At 53.4% G+C, this 24,167-nt stretch overlaps 1 protein-coding gene across 2 annotated transcripts in view; it reads left to right on the forward strand.

Moving 5' to 3' along the window:
* Positions 1–270: 270 nt before the first annotated feature.
* The window catches only part of g6pd (glucose-6-phosphate dehydrogenase), a 31,453-nt gene continuing 7,556 nt past the window's right edge, over positions 271–24,167 (forward strand). The window contains exons 1-7 of one of the 2 annotated variants that reach the window (XM_080184296.1): positions 271–419; positions 12,025–12,062; positions 15,507–15,615; positions 15,970–16,187; positions 19,673–19,831; positions 22,018–22,143; positions 23,590–23,683. In XM_080184296.1, coding sequence (XP_080040422.1) covers positions 363–419; positions 12,025–12,062; positions 15,507–15,615; positions 15,970–16,187; positions 19,673–19,831; positions 22,018–22,143; positions 23,590–23,683 — 801 coding nt within the window. In that variant the 5' untranslated portion in view covers positions 271–362. Of the gene's footprint in view, positions 420–11,304; positions 11,385–12,024; positions 12,063–15,506; positions 15,616–15,969; positions 16,188–19,672; positions 19,832–22,017; positions 22,144–23,589; positions 23,684–24,167 lie in introns of those variants that run through there. The other variant, XM_080184297.1, reaches the window with a different exon arrangement.

Here is a 24,167-nt window from a genome sequence, read left to right on the forward strand (position 1 = left end):
AGTTTCAGTGGCGACCAGACGTCAGGAGGTGGAGGCAGAGGTACAGAGGAGAAGGAATGGGTATCCTGGTTAGCACTGGTCAGTCTGGGATCCCAAAATCTGAGCCTCGGGGGGGATAGACTGGCCCAGCAATGATTGAGGGGGGGAGGGTGTGGGTTTTGGAGGAGGGACAGAGGGAGGGACCAGGAGGAGGGCAGGAGAGAGGAAGAGGAGAGGAGGTACCCTCCTCCTCCTGCTGTATTAGCTGCCAGTGCCGGTAACTCTCTCTCTCTCTCTGTGTACAGACAGGATGGAGCACCGCCAGCCCCACGGGCCTCTCAGCCGCTCAGACATTGTGGATATATTCAGACAGGATCTCATGCATGACCAGCAGTTTAAGGTCTCCGACACTCACATCTTCATCATCCCTGGGAGCCTCGGTAAGTCTCCCTCTCCCCCCTCCCCACTCTCTGTCTAACCGAGAATTCTCAGTCTTGTCTGCACGACTCCCTCTGTTTGCATCAGGAAGTGCAGGAAAGTTTGTGGTGTGTGTGTCGCTTTGAGGAAGTCTTCCAGTTATTTAGTTCTCCTCTCTCTGGTGTTTTGCCTCTGTCTGTCTGCTTTTAATCTGGATTTGGGGGCTCTCCTTACAACAGCCACGCGTCCTGGATAAATTGCATCCCCCCCACCCTGTACATTTTTAAACTTTTTTGAATCCCAGCAGGAGGCCCCCTTTTCCTCGGTCTGTAATACCCCCCCCAACTAGTTTAATCCCTTTATTGTTAAGAAACAACTTCCATTCTCACATTCTCCCCCCACTTCTCCCCCCATTCCCCCCCATGGGAGCGAGTCCCACACTCTCCCCCCACTCCCCCCCCACTCCCCCCCGTGGGAGTGAGTCCCACATTCTCCCCCACTCCCCCCCGTGGGACCGAGTCCCACATTCTCCCCCACTCCCCCCGTGGGAGCGAGTCCCACATTCTCCCCCACTTCCTGAGTAAACCACAGGGATCAGTGCTGGGTCCTCTGCTATTTGTGATTTTTATCAATGACTTGGAAGAGGGGGCTGAAGGGTGGGTTAGTAAATTTGCTGATGACACCAAGATTGGTGGAGTAGTGGATCAGGCGGTGGGGCTCTTGCAGGCTGCAAATAGGCATTGATAGGATGCAGAGCCGGGCCAAAAAGTAGCAGATAGAGTTTAACCCTGATAAGTGTGAGGTGATTCATTTTGGTAGGACAAACTTGAATGTAGATTACAGGGTCAACGGCAGGGTTCTAAGGAATGTGGAGGAACAAAGAGATCTTGGGGTTCATATCCACAGGTCTCTGAAGGTTGCCACTCAAATGGATAGAGCCGTGAAGAAGGCTTATAGCGTGTTAGCGTTTACTAACAGGGGGTTTGAGTTTAAGAGCCGTGGGGTTATGCTGCAACTATACAGGACCTTGGTGAGACCACATTTGGAATATTGTGTTCAGTTCTGGTCACCTCACTATAAGAAGGATGTGGAAGCATTGGAGAGAGTGCAGAGGAGATTTACCAGGATGCTGCCTGGTTTGGAGGGTAGGTCTTATGAGGAAAGGTTGAGGGAGCTGGAGCTTTTCTCTTTGGAGCGGAGGAGGATGAGAGGCGACTTAATAGAGGTTTATAAGATAATGAGGGGGATTGATAAAGTGGACGTGCAGAGACTATTTCCTCGGGTGGATGTAGCTGTTACTAGGGGGCATAACTATAAGGTTCATGGTGGGAGATATAGGAGGGATGTCCGAGGTAGATTCTTCACTCAGAGAGTGGTTGGGGTGTGGAATACACTGCCTGCTGTGATAGTGGAGTCGGACACTTTAGGAACTTTCAAGCGGTTATTGGATAGGCACATGGAGCACACCAGAATGATAGGGAGTGGGATAGACTGATCTTGGGTTCAGACACAGCTCGGGACAACATTGAGGGGCCGAAGGGTCTGCTCTATGTTCTAAACATGTTTCTTCTGAATTCCCTCCGACTGGATTGATTAACGACTGTCTTATATTGACAGCCCGAGGAGTTGTTCTCTCCCCACTCACACAGAGTTCCCTATTGGATTCAATCCTCTCTCTCTACAAAGGTTCGGTTTTCAGAGGGTGGGTGGGGTGAAGAAAGATCTTTAGAGGAGATTGTCAAGGTTTGTTTTGTGGTTCCCGCCCCATTGTTGATAACTGTTCTCTTACACGCACCAGCCTGAACTTTAGGGATCGAAACGCACTGAGGTTAATTCAGAGTCCTCTCCCCGCACCCCCACCCCCCTCCCCTCCCCTCCCCTCCCTCACACACACACAGCAGGTCAGGCCTAGGTCAAGGTAAAGCCTGCAGCTTTCCTGAGTGGCTTGGCGATGGAAGTGAAGTGAGCCAGAGGCTTAAGTCTTTTATCCCGTTTGATCGGCTGGACGAGGCTGAGTGCTCCTGCTGCCACCCTCTCCCAGAGGCTCTGCTACTGGTAACCCGTCTCTGCCACATTCTCCAGCATGGCACTGAGACACAGCAAGATCCCTGTCCTGTCCCAGGAGGGAGGGTAGGGGAGGGGAGGAGAATCAGAGGGCTGTAAGTGTGGTTTGGGGTAACCCGCAGGGGAATCCATGCCCCTCACCCCTGCCCAGGCTCCAGGAAGAATTCTGACCCTGCTGTGATGCATCCTGTGGTCGAATATCTCGTGCTTTTTTTTTAGTATAAATGGAGGTTGGTGGGAGGGATTGCCCTTTGTCGGAATCTGTCCCCCCTCCCACCCACTGATGGCGGGCAACATCAGGAGGAGGGGGTTTAACCCCTCAGTCCCCCTAACCCCCAATCTTCTGGTGGGAAGATAGAGTCATGATGTGGAGATGCCGGGGTTGGACTGGGGTAAACACAGTAAAAAGTCTGACAACACCAGGTTTAAGTCCAACCGATTTATTTGATAGTAAACTCACTAGCTTTCGAGGTTTCCCTCTTCGTCAGGTGAATGGAGAGTTCTGGCCTCAGACAGAGCATATAAAGCACAGACAGTTTACAGATTACTGATTAGAATGTGAATCTTTACACCTAACCTGCTGTCCAAGTCTTAAAGTGGCTGACAATGTGAGTGGAAGGAGCACTGATCGCAGGTTAAAGAGATGTGTATTGTCTCCAGACAGGACAGTAAGTGAGGTTTTGCAAACCCAGGCAAGTCACGGGGGTTAGTAACCCCCGTGACTTGCCTGGGTTTGCAAAACCTCACTTACTGTCCTGTCTGGAGACAATACACATCTCTTTAACCTGTGATCAGTGCTCCTTCCACTCACATTGTCAGCCACTTTAAGACTTGAACAGCAGGTTAGGTGTAAAAATTCACATTCTAATCAGTAATCTGTAAACTGTCTGTGCTTTATATGCTCTGTCTGAGGCCAGAACTCTCCATTCACCTGACGAAGAGGGAAACCTCGAAAGCTAGTGAGTTTACTATCAAATAAATCGGTTGGACTTAAACCTGGTGTTGTCAGACTTTTTACTGGGAGGGTAGAGAGCAGGCCATTCAGCACTTGGAGCCTGCCTCTCGCTGTTCAATATGATCACTGCTGATCATGTACCTCCTACATCACATGGTGCATAACAGGCCCTTTGGCCCATTGAGTTAGAAACACCTGATCTCCCACCTAATCCCGTTTACCAGCACTTGTCCCATAGCCCTGAATGTGGTGATGTGCCAAGTGCTCATCCAGATACTTTTTAAAGGATGTGAGGCATCTCGCGCCCCCCACCCCCAGCAGTGCATTCCAGACCCTCACCACCCTCTGGGTAAAAAGCTTTCCTTCACATCCACCCCCAAAACCTCCTCCCCCTCACCTGTGACCCCCCTCGTGACGGACCCTTCAATGATTTGATTTATTATTGTCACATGTGTTGGGATATGGTGAAAAGTATTGTTTCTTGCGTACTACACAGACAAAGCATACCGTTCATAGAGTACATGGGGGGAAGGAAAGGAGAGGGCGCAGAATGTAGTGTTACAGTCACAGCAAGGGTGTAGAGAAAGATCAGTTTAACTAAGGGGAACGGCTGCTCCTGACCATGTCCCCTGCTAACCCTGAACACCTCGATCAGATCGCCCCAAGCCTACCTAACCCCTCTCCACCCCAGGCAGCATCCTGGTGAATCTCCTCCGCACCCCCTCCAGTGCAATCACATCCCGGAGTTGAGGGGGTTGAGCTATGAGGAGAGGCTGAATAAACTAGGCTTGTACTCGTTAGAGTTTAGAAGAATGAGGGGAGATCTCATTGAGACGTATAAGATGATGAATGGGATGGATAGGATAGAGGTGGAGAGACTCTTCCCGCTCAAAGGACAGTAGGACTAGGGGGCACAGCCTCAAGATAAAGGGGAGGCGGTTTAGAACGGAGTTGAGGAGGAACTTCTTCACTCAAAGGGTGGTGAATCTCTGGAATTCTCTGCCCGTTGAAGTGGTGGAGGCTGCCTCGCTAAATATTTTTAAGACGCGGGTTGATGGGTTTTTGATAGGAGAGGGGATTAAGGGTTATGGGGAGAGGGCGGGAAAGTGGAACTGAGACACGACAGATCAGCCATGATCTTATTGAATGGCGGGGCAGGCTCGAAGGGCTAGATGGCCCACGCCTGCTCCTATTTCTTATGTTCTTATGTTCTTACATCCTTCCTATAATGTGGCGACCCAGACCTGCACACAGTGCTCCAGCTGTGGCCTCACCAACGCGCTACAGAACTCCAACATGACCTCCCTGCTTCTGTAATCTGTGCCTCGATTGATAAAGGTGTACGTCCTGTGTGCCTTTATCACCACCCGACTAACACACCCTTCCGCAATCAGAGATCTCGATCCCTTGATATTCTTAGAAATCTCTTGGTCTTAATGACTGGGTCTGTGTGGCACCCCACCCCCACCCTGAGGGTAAAGGATTCCACCTTCCGAGTGAAGAAATTCCCCCTCATCTGACTCCTAAACGACCTGCCGCTTTATTCTGAGATTCGACACAAGAACCAGAAGCAGGAGTCGGCTACTCAGCCCCTCAGGCCTGCCCTGCCATTCAATATGATCATGGGTGATGAGTGCTGGCCTCCTTTTCTGTGCCATTTCCCCCGAGCTCCCTATTCCTCGATCTGTCAAATATTTACCCACCTCCACTTTAAATGTTTCCAATGATCCAGCCTCCAGCACCCTTTTGGGACAGAGAATTCCAGAGACGCACCACCCTCTGCGAGAAGACATTTCTACACTTCAGTTTTAAATGAGTGGCCCTGTATCTTGTAGCGATGTCCCCTTGTTCCAGACTCTCCCATTAGTGAAAACATCTCACCATCTACCCTGTCAGTCCCCCTCAGGATTGTGTATGTTTGAATAAATTCATCCCTCACTCTAAACTCCCAGGAATACAGACCCAGACTATTTAGTCTCTCTTGACAGGACAACTCTCTCATCCCAGGAATTAACCTGGAGAATCTCCTTTGGCCTGACTCCAGTGTTACTATATCCTTTTTGTTAGGTAAGGGGTCCAACATTCTGCGCAGTATTCCAGCTGAGGCCTCACCAACACCCTGCACAATTGCAATGAAACCTCCCTATTTTTAAACTCCAGCCCCTACTGCAATAAAGCCAAAATGCAGTTTGCATTCTTAATTACTTATTGCACCTGCCTGCTAGCTTTTAGTGATTCATGCTGTCTTGCCAAGGCACTATACAAATGTAGCAAGACATCACTTGCTGCTGTAATCAAATCCCCCTCGTGCTGAAGACCGGTGATGACAGTGTACAGGGAGCTTTACTCTGTATCTAACCCCGTGTTGTACCTGTCCTGGGAATGTTTGATGGGGGACAGTGTCGAGGGAGCTTTACTCTGTATCTAATCCCGTGCTGTACCTGTCCTGGGAGTGTTTGATGGGGGACAGTGTCGAGGGAGCTTTACTCTGTATCTAACCCCATGCTGTACCTGTCCTGGGAGTGTTTGATGGGGACAGTGTAGAGGGAGCTTTACTCTGTATCTAACCCCATGTTGTACCTGTCCTGGGAGTGTTTGATGGGGGGACAGTGTAGAGGGAGCTTTACTCTGTATCTAACCCCGTGCTGTACCTGTCCTGGGAATGTTTGATGGGGGACAGTGTCGCGGGAGCTTTACTCTGTATCTAATCCCGTGCTGTACCTGTCCTGGGAGTGTTTGATGGGGGACAGTGTCGAGGGAGCTTTACTCTGTATCTAACCCCATGCTGTACCTGTCCTGGGAGTGTTTGATGGGGACAGTGTAGAGGGAGCTTTACTCTGTATCTAACCCCATGTTGTACCTGTCCTGGGAGTGTTTGATGGGGGGACAGTGTAGAGGGAGCTTTACTCTGTATCTAACCCCGTGCTGTACCTGTCCTGGGAGTGTTTGATGGGGACAGTGTAGAGGGAGCTTTACTCTGTATCTAACCCCGTGCTGTACCTGTCCTGGGAGTGTTTGATGGGGGGACAGTGTAGAGGGAGCTTTACTCTGGTGATTGTGGAGTAGACTCTGGGAGTGGTTCCGTCTTATTCCTCCTGTGATCGGTTGCTCTATGCTAACCATTAGTCAAAGCTGGGTTACAACATCCACAGGGCAAATCATCCAGAGAGACGGTGAGCAGGAGGATTGGACTTTAATAAAATATAACACACACAGTGCTGGCCGCCCTGCACCCAGGGTCTGTGAACAATGATGAAAGACCTGATTGTTCGAGTCGGTACACTTGGTCTCCCAGCGAGATCAGTGCACAACTGAAGGAATTCAGCTCTGTCCACAATCTGCAGGCCCCATGGGGATCTGGACAAGTCTGATGGAGTGGGTTAGAGCGTAGCAGACAAACTGCTTTGTGAATTGGCCCGAGGTTATTCACTTTGGTGGGAAAAACAGCAAAGCAAGCGATTTCATAAAGGGCAAGTGCCCAGGGACGGTATGGTGGATCTGGGTGTCCTTGTTCATTCAAATCCAGTGTGTGGGCACGGGGTTAGATACAGAGTAAGACTCTCTATACACTGTCCCCCATCAAACACTCCAAATTTATAATATTTTGCAAATGCCTCTACAGTGTTCCACCCCCCCCATCTCTGTAACCTCCTCCAGCCCCTACACCCCCTCCCTATCTCTGTAACCTCCTCCAGCCCCCTACACCCCCTCCCTATCTCTGTAACCTCCTCCAGCCCCCTACACCCCCTCCCTATCTCTGTAACCTCCTCCAGCCCCCTACACCCCCTCCCTATCTCTGTAACCTCCTCCAGCCCCCTACACCCCCTCCCTATCTCTGTAACCTCCTCCAGCCCCCTACACCCCCTCCCTATCTCTGTAACCTCCTCCAGCCCCCTACACCCCCTCCCTATCTCTGTAACCTCCTCCAGCCCCCTACACCCCCTCCCTATCTCTGTAACCTCCTCCAGCCCCCTACACCCCCTCCCTATCTCTGTAACCTCCTCCAGCCCCCTACACCCCCTCCCTATCTCTGTAACCTCCTCCAGCCCCCTACACCCCCTCCCTATCTCTGTAACCTCCTCCAGCCCCCTACACCCCCTCCCTATCTCTGTAACCTCCTCCAGCCCCCTACACCCCCTCCCTATCTCTGTAACCTCCTCCAGCCCCCTACACCCCCTCCCTATCTCTGTAACCTCCTCCAGCCCCCTACACCCCCTCCCTATCTCTGTAACCTCCTCCAGCCCCCTACACCCCCTCCCTATCTCTGTAACCTCCTCCAGCCCCCTACACCCCCTCCCTATCTCTGTAACCTCCTCCAGCCCCCTACACCCCCTCCCTATCTCTGTAACCTCCTCCAGCCCCCTACACCCCCTCCCTATCTCTGTAACCTCCTCCAGCCCCCTACACCCCCTCCCTATCTCTGTAACCTCCTCCAGCCCCCTACACCCCCTCCCTATCTCTGTAACCTCCTCCAGCCCCCTACACCCCCTCCCTATCTCTGTAACCTCCTCCAGCCCCCTACACCCCCTCCCTATCTCTGTAACCTCCTCCAGCCCCCTACACCCCCTCCCTATCTCTGTAACCTCCTCCAGCCCCCTACACCCCCTCCCTATCTCTGTAACCTCCTCCAGCCCCCTACACCCCCTCCCTATCTCTGTAACCTCCTCCAGCCCCTACAACCGTTCAAGATGCCAGCACTCCTCCAATTTTGGCCTCTCACGCATCTCCACCTCTCTGTGCCTTTAGCTGCCCGGGTAAACTGGGGGGGGGACTAAGGTCTGGAAACCCCTACCCAAACCTCTCTGCCTGTCCCGCCACCTGCTCCTCCTCTGGTTTTAAGGAGCCTCCAATCTGGTGACCCCCCACCCCTAATATCGCCTCTCATATTTTGGTGGTCTCTGGTTCCAATGTGCACTGCAATGGTTTGATAGGATTGTACGTGGAGCGGGGGGGGGTGGGAATGGGAAGGGGTTGTTGTTGACTCAGTCGTCCAATGGAAACACCCCCCACCCCCCACCAAAAAGCAAGCTACAAGGGTGGCGAAAGGATTAACGGGTGCTTGCAAGTGCCCTGCCACTCCCTGTTCTCCGTGGGTGCTGGGATTGTAGGTGTGCCCCAGAACCTATCCAATTAAACACACACATAGAGGTCACAGAACAATACAGCACAAGAACAGGCCCTTCAGCCCATCAAACCTGCACCCATACCCAGTTACTATCCCTCTATTCCCTCCCTATCCATGTCCCCATCCAGATGCCTCTTAAATGTTGCTAATGTTCCTGCTTCCACCCCTCCTCTGGCAGCGCGTTCCAGGCACCCACCACTCTCTGTGTGAAAAACTTCCCCCCGCACATCTCCCTTAAACTCTCCCCCTCTCACCTTGAACCTGTGCCCCTGCCTGTATAACTGACACTTCCACCCTGGGGGAAAAGCCTCTGACTATCCACCCTGTCTGTGCCTCTCATCATTTTATAGACCAGGTCCCCCCTCAGCCTCCGTCTTTCCAGTGAAAACAATCCGAGTTTATCTAACCTCTCCTCATAGCCAATACCCTTAAGATCAGGCAACATCCTGGTGAACCTTCTTTACCTTCTCTCCAAAGCTTCCATGTCCTTCTGGGAGACCAGAACTGTGTGCAATGCTCCAAATGCGACCTAACCAAGGTTTTACATAGCTGCAACATGATTTCCCATATCTTGTACCCAATGCCCCGGCTGATGAAGCATGCCGTATGCCTTCTTAATCACCTTGGCCACCTGTGTTGCCACTTTTCGGGAACTGTGGACCTGTACGCCCAGATCCCTCTGTATGTTAATGTTCCTCAGGGTTCTGCCATTTACAGTATAATTCACGCTTAAATCTGATCCTCCAAAATGCATCATTTCACATTTATCTGGATTAAACTCCATCTGCCATTTCTCTGCCCAAGTCTCCTTAAGACACAGGAGCAGAATGAGGCCACTCGGCCCATCGAGTCTGCTCCCCCATTCAATCATGGCTGATATTTTTCTCATCCCCATTCTCCTGCCTTTTCCCCATAACCCCTGATCCCCTTATTAATCAGGAACCGATCTATCTCTGTCTTAAAGACACTCAGTGACCCGGCCTCCTCTGCGGCAAAGAGTTCCACAGATTCCCCACTCTCTGGCTGAAGAAATTCCTCCTCATCTCTGTTTTAAAGGATCGTCCCTTTTCCCTGAGGTTGTCCCTCTCTGGTTCTAGTTTTTCCTACTAGTGGAAACATCCTCTCCACGTCCACTCTATCCAGGGCCTCGCCGTATCCTGTAAGTTTCAATAAGATCCCCCCCTCATCCTTCTAAACTCCCAACGAGTACAGACCCAGAATCTTCAACCGTTCCTCATACGACAAGCTCTTCATTCCAGGGATCATTCTTGTGAACCTCCTCTGGATCCTTTCCAAGGCCGGCAGATCCTTCCTTAGATACGGGGCCTAAAACTGCTCTCAATTCTCCAAATGGGGTCTGACCCAGAGCCTTATACAGCCTCAGGAGTCCATCCCTGTTCCTGTATTCTAACCCTCTCGACATGAATGCTAACATTGCATTTGTCTTCCTAACTGCCGACTGAACCTGCACGTTAACCTTAAGAGAATCTTGAACAATGATTCCCGAGTCCCTTTGTGTTTCTGATTTCCTGAGCATTTTCCCATTTAGAAAATAGTCTATATCTCCATTCTTCTTTCCAAAGTGCAGAACCTCACACTTTTCCACATTGTATTCCATCTGCCCCTTCTTTGCCCACTCTCCTAACCTGTCCAAGTCCTTCTGCAGCCCCCCTGCTTCCTCAATACTACCTGTCCCTCTACATATCTTTGTATCATCTTCAAATTTAGCAACAGTGCCTTCAGTTCCTTCCTCTAAACCGTTAACGTATATTGTGAAATGCCTCCAATCTATCTGTATCCTGTTGTATTCTCTGACTATCCTCGGCACTATCAGCAACTCCACTCGCCTTCATGTCACTTCCAAACTTACTGGTCAGATCCCCCCTACGTTTTCTCCAGATCATTCGGAGGGAAGATTCTAGGAGGGGTGGGAGGTTCTAGAGAGAGAGGATCCAGAAGGGGGGAAGGCTCTAGTGAAGGGAAGATCTAGAAGGGAGGAGGTTCTAGTGGGAAAGATTCTAGAGGGAAAGGATCTAAAAGGGGGAAGTTCTGGATGGAGAGGGCCTAGAAGGGGGAAGTTCTGGAGGGAGAGGTTCTAGGAGGGGAAAGGTCTAGATAATCTAGAAGGGAGAAGGGTCCAGGAGAGGTTCTAGAAAGGAAGGGCCCAGATGATCTAGAAGGGATAAGGTTCTAGTGAGGGGATAATCTAGAAGGGGAATGTTCTAGAAGGGGGTGGTGGTTCTAGAAGGTCTCGATCTAGAATAGGGAAGGTTCTGGATGGAGAGGATCTAGAAGGGGGAGGTTCTAGAAGGTTCTGTGGAGGTTCCTGCCTCTCTCCCGGGTGGGGTTGGAGTAAGGAATCGGATTCCCATTTTCTATAATTTTTGGAATGATATTTTACTCCGAGATAAACCCCCTTTCCTCTCAACCCCCTTTCCTCTCAACCCCCCCCCCCCTCTCTCGTGGTTCCGTCCTCCCCCCCTCCGCCCGCGAAAGTGGGAGCTCGGGAGATACCAACCCGGAGCGGGGGGGAGAAAAACAGAGAGGGGGGGGCGGTCGCTATCGCACGCAAAGTGGGCGGGGACTGGGGAGGGGGCGTGGTCTCGGTGACAGGTCAGGGTAAGGGGCGGGGTCTTGAGTGGACGAGGCCGGTGAGAAATGACGGGTTCTGGCCGGGGGGCGGGGCGGGGCGTGGGGCGGGCACCTGGGCAGGGACGGGAGGCGGGGCCTGGGCGGGGGCGGAGCCTGAGGCGGGGGGCGGGGTCTGGTCCGGGCCCGGATCGGCGCAAGCGGAAGATGCCGAATGAACATCAGCTTCACATCGTGACCGTGATTGGAGCCTCTGTGAGGGGCTGAGGGAGGAGGGGGGGAGTGAGGGGCTGAGGGAGGAGGGGGGGAGTGAGGGGCTGAGGGAGGAGGGGGGGAGTGAGGGGCTGAGGGAGGAGGGGGGGAGTGAGGGGCTGAGGGAGGAGGGGGGGAGTGAGGGGCTGAGGGAGGAGGGGGGGAGTGAGGGGCTGAGGGAGGAGAGGGGGAGTGAGGGGCTGAGGGAGGAGGGGGGGAGTGAGGGGCTGAGGGAGGGGCTGAGGGGGGAGTGAGGGGCTGAGGGGGGAGTGAGGGGCTGAGGGGGGGGAGTGAGGGGGAGGGGGTAGTGAGGCAGCGGGGGGGCTGAGGGAGGGAGCGGGGGGTCTGAGGGAGGGAGGGACGGTGAATGGAGAAATAGGGAAGGTTTTGGAAGGAGAGATGGTGATGCGGAGGGAGGGAGGGTGAGAGTGTAATGGGGGAGTGGGGCTGATGCTGGGTCAGGGTGAAGCTGCTGTTAAAATCTCTTGTTTGGATCTTAAAGTCATAACATCTCTCTGTCTCTCTGTCTCTCTGTCTCTGTCTCTCTGTCTCTGTCTCTCTGTCTCTGTCTCTCTGTCTCTGTCTCTCTGTCTCTGTCTCTCTGTCTCTGTCTCTCTGTCTGTCTCTCTCTCTCTGTCTACAGGGTGACTTGGCGAAGAAGAAGATTTACCCCACTCTGTGGTGAGTTGCTCTCATTTACCCCCTGGGGGGCTGTTTTTCCCCCGACACGATGTCAGCCCCACCCTCATCCCGCAGGTTGCAAAAGGGGTGTGTGATCAACCCGGCCCGGTGAAACCCTCCTCACCGTGGGGGGTGGGGGGGGCTCAGTGAAACCATCCTCACCATGGGGGGTGGGGGGCTCGCTGAAACCACCCTCACTGTTGAGGGGGGGGAGGGTGCTCGGTGAAACTATCCTCACTGTTGGGGGGGGCACTCGGGTTAGACCATCCTGATTGTGGGGAGGGACACTGAGATCTGGCCGGCTGTGATGCTGACCATGTCACACATCGCTGTGAGTAACGGCCTCTTGGCTGAGGAACTGGGGGGAAGGGAACGAGTCGCAAGGAGCCCTTGGGAAAGAGCGTGTGTGGGTGTAACCCCCCCACACACCCCACCCAAATATTTCACATCTGTCTTCACCCGTGAGAATGAGGAGGTAGTTGTGGAACTCGGGGAGAGACTGAGAGGCTCAAGAGAGGGCTGACAATGTATTGGATAAACCTCCAGGTCCAGATGAATTGTGCCCCAGGCTGCTGTGGGAGCAAAGGGAGGAGATTGCAGGGGCTCTGGCCACGGGGGAGGTCATGATGTGGAGATGCCGGCGTTGGACTGGGGTAAACAAATCAAATGAACCAATTTATCAAATTAAATCGGTTGGACTTCTCACGGGCGAGGTGCCAGATGACTGGAGGTTAGCTATTCCGTTATTTAAGAAAGTTTGTAGAGACAAACCAGGGAACGACAGACCAGTGAGTCTGCCTCACTGGAAAGGCAAGTCTTGATCAGGGACAGTCAGCATGGCTTCAGAGAGGGAGGGTCATGTCTAACAAATTAGATTGAATTTTTTGAGCATGTAACCAGGTGCGTAGATGAGGGTAGTGCGGTTGATGTAGTTTATATGGACTTCAGCAAAACCTTTGTCAAAGTCCCACATGGGATACAGGTGATCTGGCAAGGTGGGTTCAAAATTGGCTCGGTTGTAGGAGACAGAGGGTGATGACAGAAGCTGCTTTCGTGACTGGAAGCCAGTGGCGAACCACAGGGATCCGTGCTGGGCCTCCTACTGATCTTTTATATCAATGACATGGATGACTGTGTGAGTGGGAGGGTTAGTAAGTTTATGGATGACTCAAAGATTGGCCGTGCGGTTATCAGTGAGACGGGGAGTCTCGGGCTACTAGAAGATACAGACGGAATGGTCCAATGGGCAGATAAGTGGCAAATGGAATTTAACCCTGAAAAGTGTGAAGTGATGCACTTTGGAAGGAATAAGAACATAAGAAATAGGAGCAGGAGTAGGCCATCCAGCCCTTCGAGCCTGCCCCGCCATTCAATAAGATCATGGCTGATCTGTCGCTGCTCAGTTCCACTTTCCCGCCCTCTCCCCATAACCCTTAATCCCCTCTCTTATCAAAAACCCATCAACCCGCGTCTTAAAAATATTTAGCGAGGCAGCCTCCACCACTTCAACGGGCAGAGAATTCCAGAGATTCACCACCCTTTGAGTGAAGAAGTTCCTCCTCAATTCCGTTCTAAACCGCCCCCCCTTTATCTTGAGGCTGGCCCCCTAGTCCTACTGTCCTTTCTGAGCGGGAAGAGTCTCTCCACCTCTATCCTATCCATCCCATTCATCATCTTATACGTCTCAATGAGATCTCCCCTCATTCTTCTAAACTCTAACGAGTACAAGCCTAGTTTATTCAGCCTTTCCTCATAGTTCAACCCCCTCAACTCTGGTATCAGCCTAGTAAACCTCCTCTGCACTCCCTCCAAGGCGAAAATATCCTTGCGTAAGTGCGGCGACCAAAACTGCACACAGTACTCCAGCTGCGGCCTCACCAATGCCCTATACAGCTGTAGCAAGACTTCCCTACTTTTATATTCAATCCCCCTCGCTATGAAGGCCAGCATCCCATTCGCCTTCCTGACCACCTGCTGCACCTGCAGCCTGGGTTTTTGCGACTCATGCACAAGGACCCCGAGGTCCCTCTGTACTGTTGCCTGCTGCAGTTTTTCGCCACGTAAGTAATAGTCCTTCCTACCATTATTCCTACCAAAGTGGACAACCTCACATTTGCCAACATTAAATTCCATTTGCCAGATCCTGGCCCATTCGCCCAGCCTATCTAGATCCTTCTGCAGACTCTCCACACCCTCCGCACAATTTGCCGTTCCCCCAATGTTGGTGTCATCAGCAAATTTTGACACCACACACTTGGTTCCCTCCTCCAGATCATCTATATAAATGGTAAATAGCTGAGGCCCCAGCACCGACCCCTGGGGCACTCCACTAGTCACCAACCGCCAATCTGAATAGCACCCATTGACCCCCAATTTGACAAGGATTCAACAAATGGAAGGACACTGGAAAATTCTGTAGGGAAGAAAAGGACCTTGGCGTGTTTGTCCCCAGATCTGTGAAGACAGAAAGGTGTGTTAATCGGGTGGTGAAAAAGGCAGATGAGACACTCGCCTTTATCAATCGAGGCACAGATTACAGAAGCAGAGAGGTCATGTTGGAGTTGTATTGAACTTTGAGGCCACAGCTGGAGCACTGTGTGCAGGTCTGGGTCACTACATCATAGGAAGGACATGATTCCACTGGAGAGGGTGCAGAGGAGATTCAGCAGGATGCTGACTGGGATGGAGCGTTTCAGCGATGGAGAGAGGTTGGAAAGGCTTAGATTGTTTTGGTTGGAACAGAGAAGACTGAGGGGTGATCTAATCGATGTGTACAAGATTATGAGGGACATGGACAGAGTGGATAAGGAGCAGCTGTTCCCCTTAGTTGACGGGTCAGTCTCGAGGGGGACACAGGGTTCAAGGGGAGGGGCAGGATGTTTCACGGGGGTGCGGGAATGTGAGGAAAAGCTTTTTACCCAGAGGGTGGTGAGGGTCTGGAATGCGCTGCCTGGGAGGGTGGTGGAGGTGGGATGCCTCACATCCTTTAAAAAGGATCTGGATGAGCACTTGGCACATCATCACATTCAGGGCTATGGGCCAAGTGCTGGCAGATGGGGTTAGGTGGGAGATCAGGGCTTTTCATGTATTCACACAGACTCGATGGGCCGAAGGGCTTCTTCTGCACCGTATTCTGTGATTCTGTCTGGGGGTTGTTTGATGGGGGACAGTGTAGAGGGAGATTTACTCTGTATCTATCCCCGTGCTGTACCTGTCCTGGGAGTGTTTGATGGGGACAGTGTAGAGGGAGCTTTACTCTATATCTAACCCCGTGCTGTACCTGTCCTGGGAGTGTTTGATGGGGGGACAGTGTAGAGGGAGCTTTACTCTGTATCTAACCCCGTGCTGTACCTGTCCTGGGAGTGTTTGATGTCTCTCTCTCTGTCACTCACTCTCTGTGTCTCTCTGTCTGTGTCTCTCTCTCTCTCTCTCTCTCATGTACAGGTGGCTCTATCGAGATGGGCTGCTCCCAGCAGACACTCACATTGTGGGATTTGCTCGATCGAACCTGACGATGGAAGCCATTCGGAAGCAGGCTCAGCCCTTCCTCAAGGTGAGTGCCTGGGCTGTTTGTATCCTTGCCCGCGAGGTTGTCTTGTGGGTGACCATTCCTCAGAGAGTGGTGGGGGGTGGTGGGCAGTGTACCATTCCGTTCCATCTTGGTGGAGGAGGAATGGGATGGCTATTTGGCCATGTGAGGCTTCACAGAAACACATTCCCCTCTGGGGCACCAGGTGGCGGTGAGGGGCTGCGGGCGGTTCGCGACCCCTGGAGTGTTTTGTTTAGCTGATTGTGTGGGGGGCCCAGGGTCCCAAAGACAAATGTGAGGTGCCACATGGTAACCCCCTCTCCCCCTTTTGTCTGTGTCTCCCTCCCTCCCTTCCTTCCCCCGGTCTCTCTCCCTCAGGCGACAGAGGAGGAGCAGCGTAAAGTCGATGATTTCTTTGAGTGTAACAGTTACGTCCAGGGTACGTACAGCGATGCAGCGAGCTTCCAGAAGCTGGACTCTCACATCAACGCTCTTCACAATGGCCCCCAGGCTAACCGCCTCTTTTACCTGGCACTGCCCCCCAGTGTGTACCAGGATGTCACCCACAACATCAAGCAGTCGTGTATGGGCAAGATGTGAGTGTGAGGGAGGGGCGGTTGGGGGTGGGAGCTGGACCGTCGACTGTTACCACCACCTCCTGGGACTCCCCATACGGACACTGACCCACCCAGTGTCCCAATGCCCACACTCTCCCTATCTCCTTGTTTGCTTTTCTAGTCTACAGATCTGTCCATCTCCTTGCTGAATATATTCAGTGTCCTGTCCACCTCCTGTGGGAGAGAATTCCACACATTCACCACCCTCTGAGTGAAGAAGTTTCTCCTACCCAATACCCTGAGACTGTGACCCCCTTGATTCTTGAAGAGAGTATCCCATCCACACCCTCCCCCCCCGCCCCCCCGTCTGAAGCCACATATTCACCCTCCTAATCCCCCCGATCCGCACATCTTTGGTCACTAAGGGGCTATTTAGAATCACAGAATCCTCAGTGCAGAAAGAGGCCATTCGGCCTATTGAGTCTGCACCAGCTGCAATCCCACCCAGGCCCTATCCCCGCAACCCCATGCTCTACCCTACCTAATCCCCCTGACACTAAGAGGCAATTTAGCACGGCCAGTCCACCTAACCCGCCCATCTTTGGACAGTGGGAGGAAACCCACGCAGATGTGGGGAGAATGTGCAAAGTCCACACAGACAGTGACCCGAGCCGGGAATTGAACCCGGGTTTTTGGTGCTGAGAGGCAGCAGTGCTAACCCACTGTGCCGGTGCCCATTTACAATGTAGGCCAACGTACCATTTGCCTTTTTAACTGCCTGTCGTAGCTGGGTGTTATTTTTCAGTGAGGGGTGTACAAGGACATCCAGTTCTCTCTCTACACAAACCTTTCGCACTCCGTCACCGCTTAAATCATACTCTTCCCCTTTGAATAGGAACAGGCTCGAGGGGCCGAATGGCCTTATTCCTGTTCTATATCTTGTGCTCAAGCCCCTGGGTTAGGAGGGATGAACTCACTCCCTTGATTGAAACCCCCCCCCCCTCCCCTCTCCTCAGGTTGCGTTCGCAAAGATTCAAAATAAGATTGGAGTCTGAAAGTTAGTTTTAAGACCAAATATACAACAACCCAGTCTTTGACTGGTCTGTGTGGAGTAGATGGTGAACTAGCGCAGGCCGCTTGAGAGTTGTGACTCCACCAGCGCTGACCTCTGTAGTCGAATAGTTGGTGTCGAGATTCTGCCGTGGAGCTGGCCTGCCTCCTTGTCCGCTGACCTGGCTTGATTCCGTAGTCAGCGAGAGAGCAAAACTTGCGTTGTCGCCTGCCAGAACTGTGGGCAGGGCTGAAGACTGTACTGTCTTTCTTTGTTTCTGTGTCACAAGCTCTGACACACCCAATAGCCGTCCACACTGGCCAAGTTCTGGCTTTCTATCCCAGCTTCTGATAGGCTCCAGTAAGGCGCAAGTCCGCAAACTGGCCAAGCACATAACTTTTACAGGGTATGAATCTTGCTGAGATAACTGTTGGTTCCCATTGTCTCCACAGGAGATGGCAGTTAGTTTCTGTATAGCCTTTGTGTCTTTTGATATAAGGTCATAGAGCAGTACGGCGCAGAAACAGGCCCTTCAGCCCAACCGGTCCATTTCGGCCATGGAGTCTTCCTAGCCCATCCCAATTGCCCGCTTTGGCCCATATCCCCCTAATCCTTTCCAATCCACGTACTTATCCCACTGCTATCTAAATCTTGCCGTCGTATCCGCCTCAATCACTTTCTCTGCAGCTCATTCCAGATCCCACCATCCTCTGTGTGAAGAAGTTGCCCCTCGGGTCCCTTTGTGATCTTTCCCCTCTCACCTTTAACCTCTGCCCTCCAGTTTTCCATTCCCCCTCCCTGCGAGGGAGACTCTGTGCGTCCATCCTATCTCTGCCCCTCGGGATTTTATCCACCTCAGTAAGGTCACCCCTCATTCTCCGAGGAATAAAACCCCAGCCCGACCAACCTCTCCCTGTAACTCGTGCCCCACCAGTCCCGGCAACATCCTCGGAAATCTTCTCCGCACTCTGTCCGGTTTATCAATGTCTTTGCGATAACAGGGTGGTGGGGGAGTGTTGGTGGGTGGGTGGGTGGGTGGTGGGGGAGGGGATTGGTGGGTGGAGGGGGAGGGGATTGGTGGGTGGGTGGAGGGGGAGGGGATTGGTGGGTGGGTGGGTGGAGGGGGAGGGGATTGGTGGGTGGAGGGGGAGGGGATTGGTGGGTGGAGGGGGAGGGGATTGGTGGGTGGGTGGGTGGAGGGGGAGGGGATTGGTGGGTGGGTGGGTGGAGGGGGAGGGGATTGGTGGGTGGGTGGGTGGAGGGGGAGGGGATTGGTGGGTGGGTGGGTGGAGGGGGAGGGGATTGGTGGGTGGGTGGGTGGAGGGGGAGGGGATTGGTGGGTGGGTGGGTGGAGGGGGAGGGGATTGGTGGGTGGGTGGGTGGAGGGGGAGGGGATTGGTGGGTGGGTGGAGGGGGAGGGGATTGGTGGGTGGGTGGGTGGAGGGGGAGGGGATTGGTGGGTGGGTGGGTGGAGGGGGAGGGGATTGGTGGGTGGGTGGGTGGAGGGGGAGGGGATTGGTGGGTGGGTGGGTGGAGGGGGAGGGGATTGGTGGGTGGGTGGGTGGAGGGGGAGGGGATTGGTGGGTGGGTGGGTGGAGGGGGAGGGGATTGGTGGGTGGGTGGGTGGAGGGGGAGGGGATTGGTGGGTGGGTGGAGGGGGAGGGGATTGGTGGGTGGGTGGAGGGGGAGGGATTGGTGGGTGGGTGGAGGGGGAGGGGATTGGTGGGTTGGTGGGTGGGTGGGTGGAGGGGGAGGGGATTGGGGTGGGTGGGTGGAGGGGGAGGGGATTGGTGGGTGGGTGGGTGGAGGGGGAGGGGATTGGTGGGTGGGTGGGTGGAGGGGGAGGGGATTGGTGGGTGGGTGGGGGGGGAGGGGATTGGTGGGTGGGTGGAGGGGGAGGGGATTGGTGGGTGGGTGGAGGGGGAGGGGATTGGTGGGTTGGTGGGTGGGTGGGTGGGTGGAGGGGGAGGGGATTGGTGGGTGGGTGGGTGGAGGGGGAGGGGATTGGTGGGTGGGTGGGTGGAGGGGGAGGGGATTGGTGGGTGGGTGGGTGGAGGGGGAGGGGATTGGTGGGTGGGTGGAGGGGGAGGGGATCGGTGGGTGGGTGGGTGGAGGGGGAGGGGATTGGTGGGTGGGTGGGTGGAGGGGGAGGGGATCGGTGGGTGGGTGGGTGGAGGGGGAGGGGATCGGTGGGTGGGTGGGTGGAGGGGGAGGGGATCGGTGGGTGGGTGGGTGGAGGGGGAGGGGATCGGTGGGTGGGTGGGTGGAGGGGGAGGGGATTGGTGGGGGGGCGGGAGGGGATCGGTCAGTGGGTGGGTGGGTGGAGGGGATTGGTGGGGGGGGCGGGAGGGGATCGGTGGGTGGGTGGGGAGGGGATCGATTTGGGGGGGTGGGGGTCGATGGGTGGGGGGTGCGTACGTCCTCTGCAGTGTCTAACCAGGTCTCTGTTTCCCCTCTGCTCCCCTGGTTCCAGTGGTTGGAACCGTGTGATTGTGGAGAAGCCGTTCGGGAAAGATCTGGAAAGTTCCAACAAGCTATCGGACCACCTCTCGTCACTGTTCAACGAGGACCAGATATACCGTATTGACCATTACCTCGGCAAAGAGATGGTGCAGAACCTCATGGTTCTCCGGTAAATACGAACAGATTCGGGATACATTCCATTCCCCTTCGGAGGACAGCTCCAAACTCCATCGCCATCCATTCAATCTTATCGCACCGACCCTCCCACGGTGCGGTGCTCCCTCGGCACCGACCCTCCCACGGTGCGGCGCTCCCTCGGCACCGACCCTCCCACAGTGCGGCGCTCCCACACTGTCCCCATCAGACACTCCCAGGACAGGTACAGCACGGGGTTAGATACAGAGTAAAGCTCCCTCTGCACTGTCCCCCATCAAACATAAGAACATAAGAAATAGGAGCAGGAGTAGGCCATCTAGCCCTTCGAGCCTGCCCCGCCATTCAATAAGATCATGGCTGATCTGAAGTGGATCAGTTCCACTTTCCTGCTTTCTCCCAATAACCCTTAACTCCCTTGTCTGTCAAAAACCTATCTACCCCGTGACTTAAATATATTCAGCGAGGCAGCCTCCACCACTTCAACAGGCAGAGAATTCCAGAGATTCACCACCCTTTGAGTGAAGAAGTTCCTCCTCAACTCTGATCTAAACTGCTTCCCCCCCCCCACCCCCTTATCTTGAGGCTGTGCCCTCTAGTCCTACTGTCCTTTCTAAGCAGGAAGAATCTCTCTACCTCTACCCTATCCATCCCCTTCATTATCTTATACGTCTCTATAAGATCCCCCCTCATCCTTCTAAACTCCAAGTACAGACCCAGTCTATTCAGCCTCTCTTCATAGTCCAACCCCCTCATCTCCGGTATCAGCCTAGTGAACCTCCTCTGTACTCCCTCCAAGGCCAAAATATCCTTGCGCAAGTGCGGCGACCAAAACTGCACACAGTACTCCAGCTGCGGCCTCACCAGTACCCTGTACAGTTGCAGCAAGATCTCTCTGCTTTTATATTCAATCCCCCTCGCTATAAAGGCCAGCATCCCATTCGCCTTCTTGATCACCTGCTGCACCTGCAGACTGGGTTTTTGCGACTCATGCACAAGGACCCCCAGGTCCCTCTGCACCGTAGCATGCTGCAGCTTTTCGCCCTTTAAATAGTAATCCCTCCTACTATTATTCCTGCCAAAGTGGATAACCTCACACTTGCTAACATTATACTCCATCTGCCAGGTCCTCGCCCACTTGCTCAGCCTATCCAGATCCCTCTGCAGACTTTCCACACCCTCCGCACAATTTGCTTTTCCACTCATCTTCGTGTCATCAGCAAATTTCGACAACCTACACTCAGCCCCCTCCTCCAGATCATCTATATAAATGGTAAATAGTTGAGGCCCCAGCACCGATCCCTGCGGCACTCCACTAGGCACCAACACTCCCAGGACAGGTACAGCACGGGGTTAGATACAGAGTAAAGCTCCCTCTACACTGTCCCCATCAAACACTCCCAGGACAGGGACAGCACGGGGTTAGATACAGAGTAAAGCTCCCTCTACACTGTCCCCATCAAACACTCCCAGGACAGGTACAGCACAGGGTTAGATACAGAGTAAAGCTCCCTCTACACTGTCCCCATCAAACACTCCCAGGACAGGTACAGCACGGGGTTAGATACAGAGTAAAGCTCCCTCTACACTGTCCCCATCAAACACTCCCAGGACAGGTACAGCACGGGGTTAGATACAGAGTAAAGCTCCCTCTACACTGTCCCCATCAAACACTCCCAGGACAGGGACAGCACGGGGTTAGATACAAAGTAAAGCTCCCTCTACACTGTCCCCCATCAAACACTCCCAGGACAGGTACAGCACAGGGTTAGATACAGAGTAAAGCTCCCTCTACACTGTCCCCATCAAACACTCCCAGGACAGGTACAGCACGGGGTTAGATACAGAGTAAAGCTCCCTCTACACTGTCCCCATCAAACACTCCCAGGACAGGTACAGCACGGGGTTAGATACAGGGTAAAGCTCCCTCTACACTGTCCCCCCATCAAACACTCCCAGGACAGGTACAGCACGGGGTTAGATACAGAGTAAAGCTCCCTCTACACTGTCCCCATCAAACACTCCCAGGACAGGTACAGCACGGGGTTAGATACAGAGTAAAGTAAGACATGATAGAATGTATTGTATTGTTGGTGTGGAGGGGGCTCCTCAGTAACGGATGGGGTATTAGTGATGTGGGTGGTGTTGATCCGTAAATTAAAATCCCTTCCACCATATTTTCTTCTCCTTCACTCTCTGCAGATTTGCTAACCGGATATTTGGCCCGGTGTGGAACCGGGATAATATCGCCTCTGTGATCCTGACCTTCAAGGAGCCGTTTGGGACGGAGGGTCGGGGGGGCTATTTCGATGAGTTTGGGATTATTCGGTAAGTTTGGTAAGGGGTTCTTCCCTCAGTCACCCCACACCCACCACTTTCCATCCTATTGGACTCCTGACCTCCTAACCCATGTTGCTCTCACTGTCCCACATTCCGCAGTCCCACCCCATGATTTTTTTATTTCATCCCTGGGACCTGGGTGTCACTGGCTGGGTCAGTATTTATTACCCATCCCTAGTTGTCCCTTGGAGGGCAGTTGAGAGTCACCCACATTGCTGTGGCTCTGGAGTCACATGTAGGCCAGACCGGGGTAAGGACGGCAGATTTCCTTCCCTAAAGGAACCAGATGGGTTTTTCCGACAATGGGCCATCAGTAGATTCTTAATTCCAGATATTTTTTATTGAATTCAAATTCCACCATCTGCCGCGGTGGGATTCAAACCCGGGTCCCCAGAACATTCGCTGAGTTTCTGGGTTAATAGTCTAGCAATAATCCCACTGGGCTATCGTCATCGCCACCCCCACGTTGCGCACGCTGTCCCCCAGACCGGGTGCCTCAGCCCCTCGGACAACTGAGGGGGCGAATGAAGTCACCCCTCTGCTGTGGCACTTGGCAACCGTACTTGGTGTCGTGGAGTTGGGGTTTGCTGGTGTTGTGAGGCCCTCACAGTCGAGCAGCCTGCTGTCTGGACTTGGCACAGGATCGACAGCCCCTCCGTGAGACAGCTTGGAGGTTCCAGGGATTACTTGGTGATTAATTTAAACTCTTCCGAAGCGTTCCAGTTTAATGTGACTCAGCAAACACACATGGTGACTCGAATAAATGGATTTAACAGGTTAGACACCAAACTCAAACAACAGTTACAGTACTCAACAGGACATTAACTCTTTAACAGAAAACAAATGCTACCCGTTGAGAACCAAATGGCCAGGCCCGTTCCCAGTGTAAATACTGTCTTCCTGTTCTTTCTTGTGAAGCTGTGTTTCACGGCACTTGTGGCGGTGGCTCTCTGAGTTATCACCGGGAATAAAAGGGTGAAAGTTTACCTTTATCCTCAAACTGCCCGATCCTTTCAGAAAGGTCTGGGACACCCAGCCAGTACAGCAACCGTAAATCGATCACATTTCGGACAGCACAGTGGGTTGGCACTGCTGCCTCAGCGCCAGGCATCCGGGTTCAATTCCCGGCTTGGGTCACTGTCTGTGTGGAGCCTGCATGTTCTCCCCGTGTCTGCGTGGGTTTCCTCAGGGGGCTCCGGTTTCCTCCCACAGTCTGAGAGACGTGCTGGTTAGGGTGCATCGGGCCGTGCTAAATTCTCCCTCAGTGTAACCCGAACAGGAAAGTGGCAACCAGGGGATTTTCACAGTAACTTCACTGCAGTGTTAATGTAAGCCTACTTGTGACGAATAAATAATAGCAACTTTCTGTGATTGATGAACAAAGACACCCAGATCCCTCTACCCAGACTCTCCACTCTCGTTCTCTCTCTGCAGGGATGTCATGCAGAATCACATGATGCAGATGTTGTGTCTGGTTGCCATGGAGAAACCCGCCTCCACCAACTCCGATGATGTCAGGGATGAGAAGGTCAGTAACCAACCCCCCCCCCCCCCACTCCACACCGGCGGGCCCCCCGATGGACCCCTGTGTCTGAGCTGGCCTCTCAGAGACCGAGAGCAGGCTGGGTGATCGCTTTGTTAAGCACCTTCGATCTGTGGGCAATCAGGACCCTGACCCTCCGGTTGTTCACCATTTTAACACGCGATCCCGCTCCCGTGCCCACATGTCTGTCCTTGTCCCTGCTGCAGTCTTCCAGTGAAGCTCAACGCAGGCTGGAGGAACAGCATCCCATCTTCCAGCTCGGCACTTTACAGCCTTCCCGTCACAACATCGAGTTCAACACCTTCAGATGGTTTGCTCTACCCCACCCCCACCCCCTTTGTTTTCATTTGGTTTTATTTTTTTACTGTTCTCCACCTTTTATTTCTTTCTTCTGTGGTCTTTCTTCATTTCTCTTTCTCCCCCTGGGCAGAGGGGTGGCAGATGGAAAAGTGTGAGGTTCTGCACTTTG

The sequence above is a fragment of the Carcharhinus amblyrhynchos genome, unplaced genomic scaffold (genome assembly GCF_965287045.1).
Source record: "Carcharhinus amblyrhynchos unplaced genomic scaffold, sCarAmb.v2.hapA scaffold_663, whole genome shotgun sequence".
Taxonomy (NCBI): domain Eukaryota; kingdom Metazoa; phylum Chordata; class Chondrichthyes; order Carcharhiniformes; family Carcharhinidae; genus Carcharhinus; species Carcharhinus amblyrhynchos.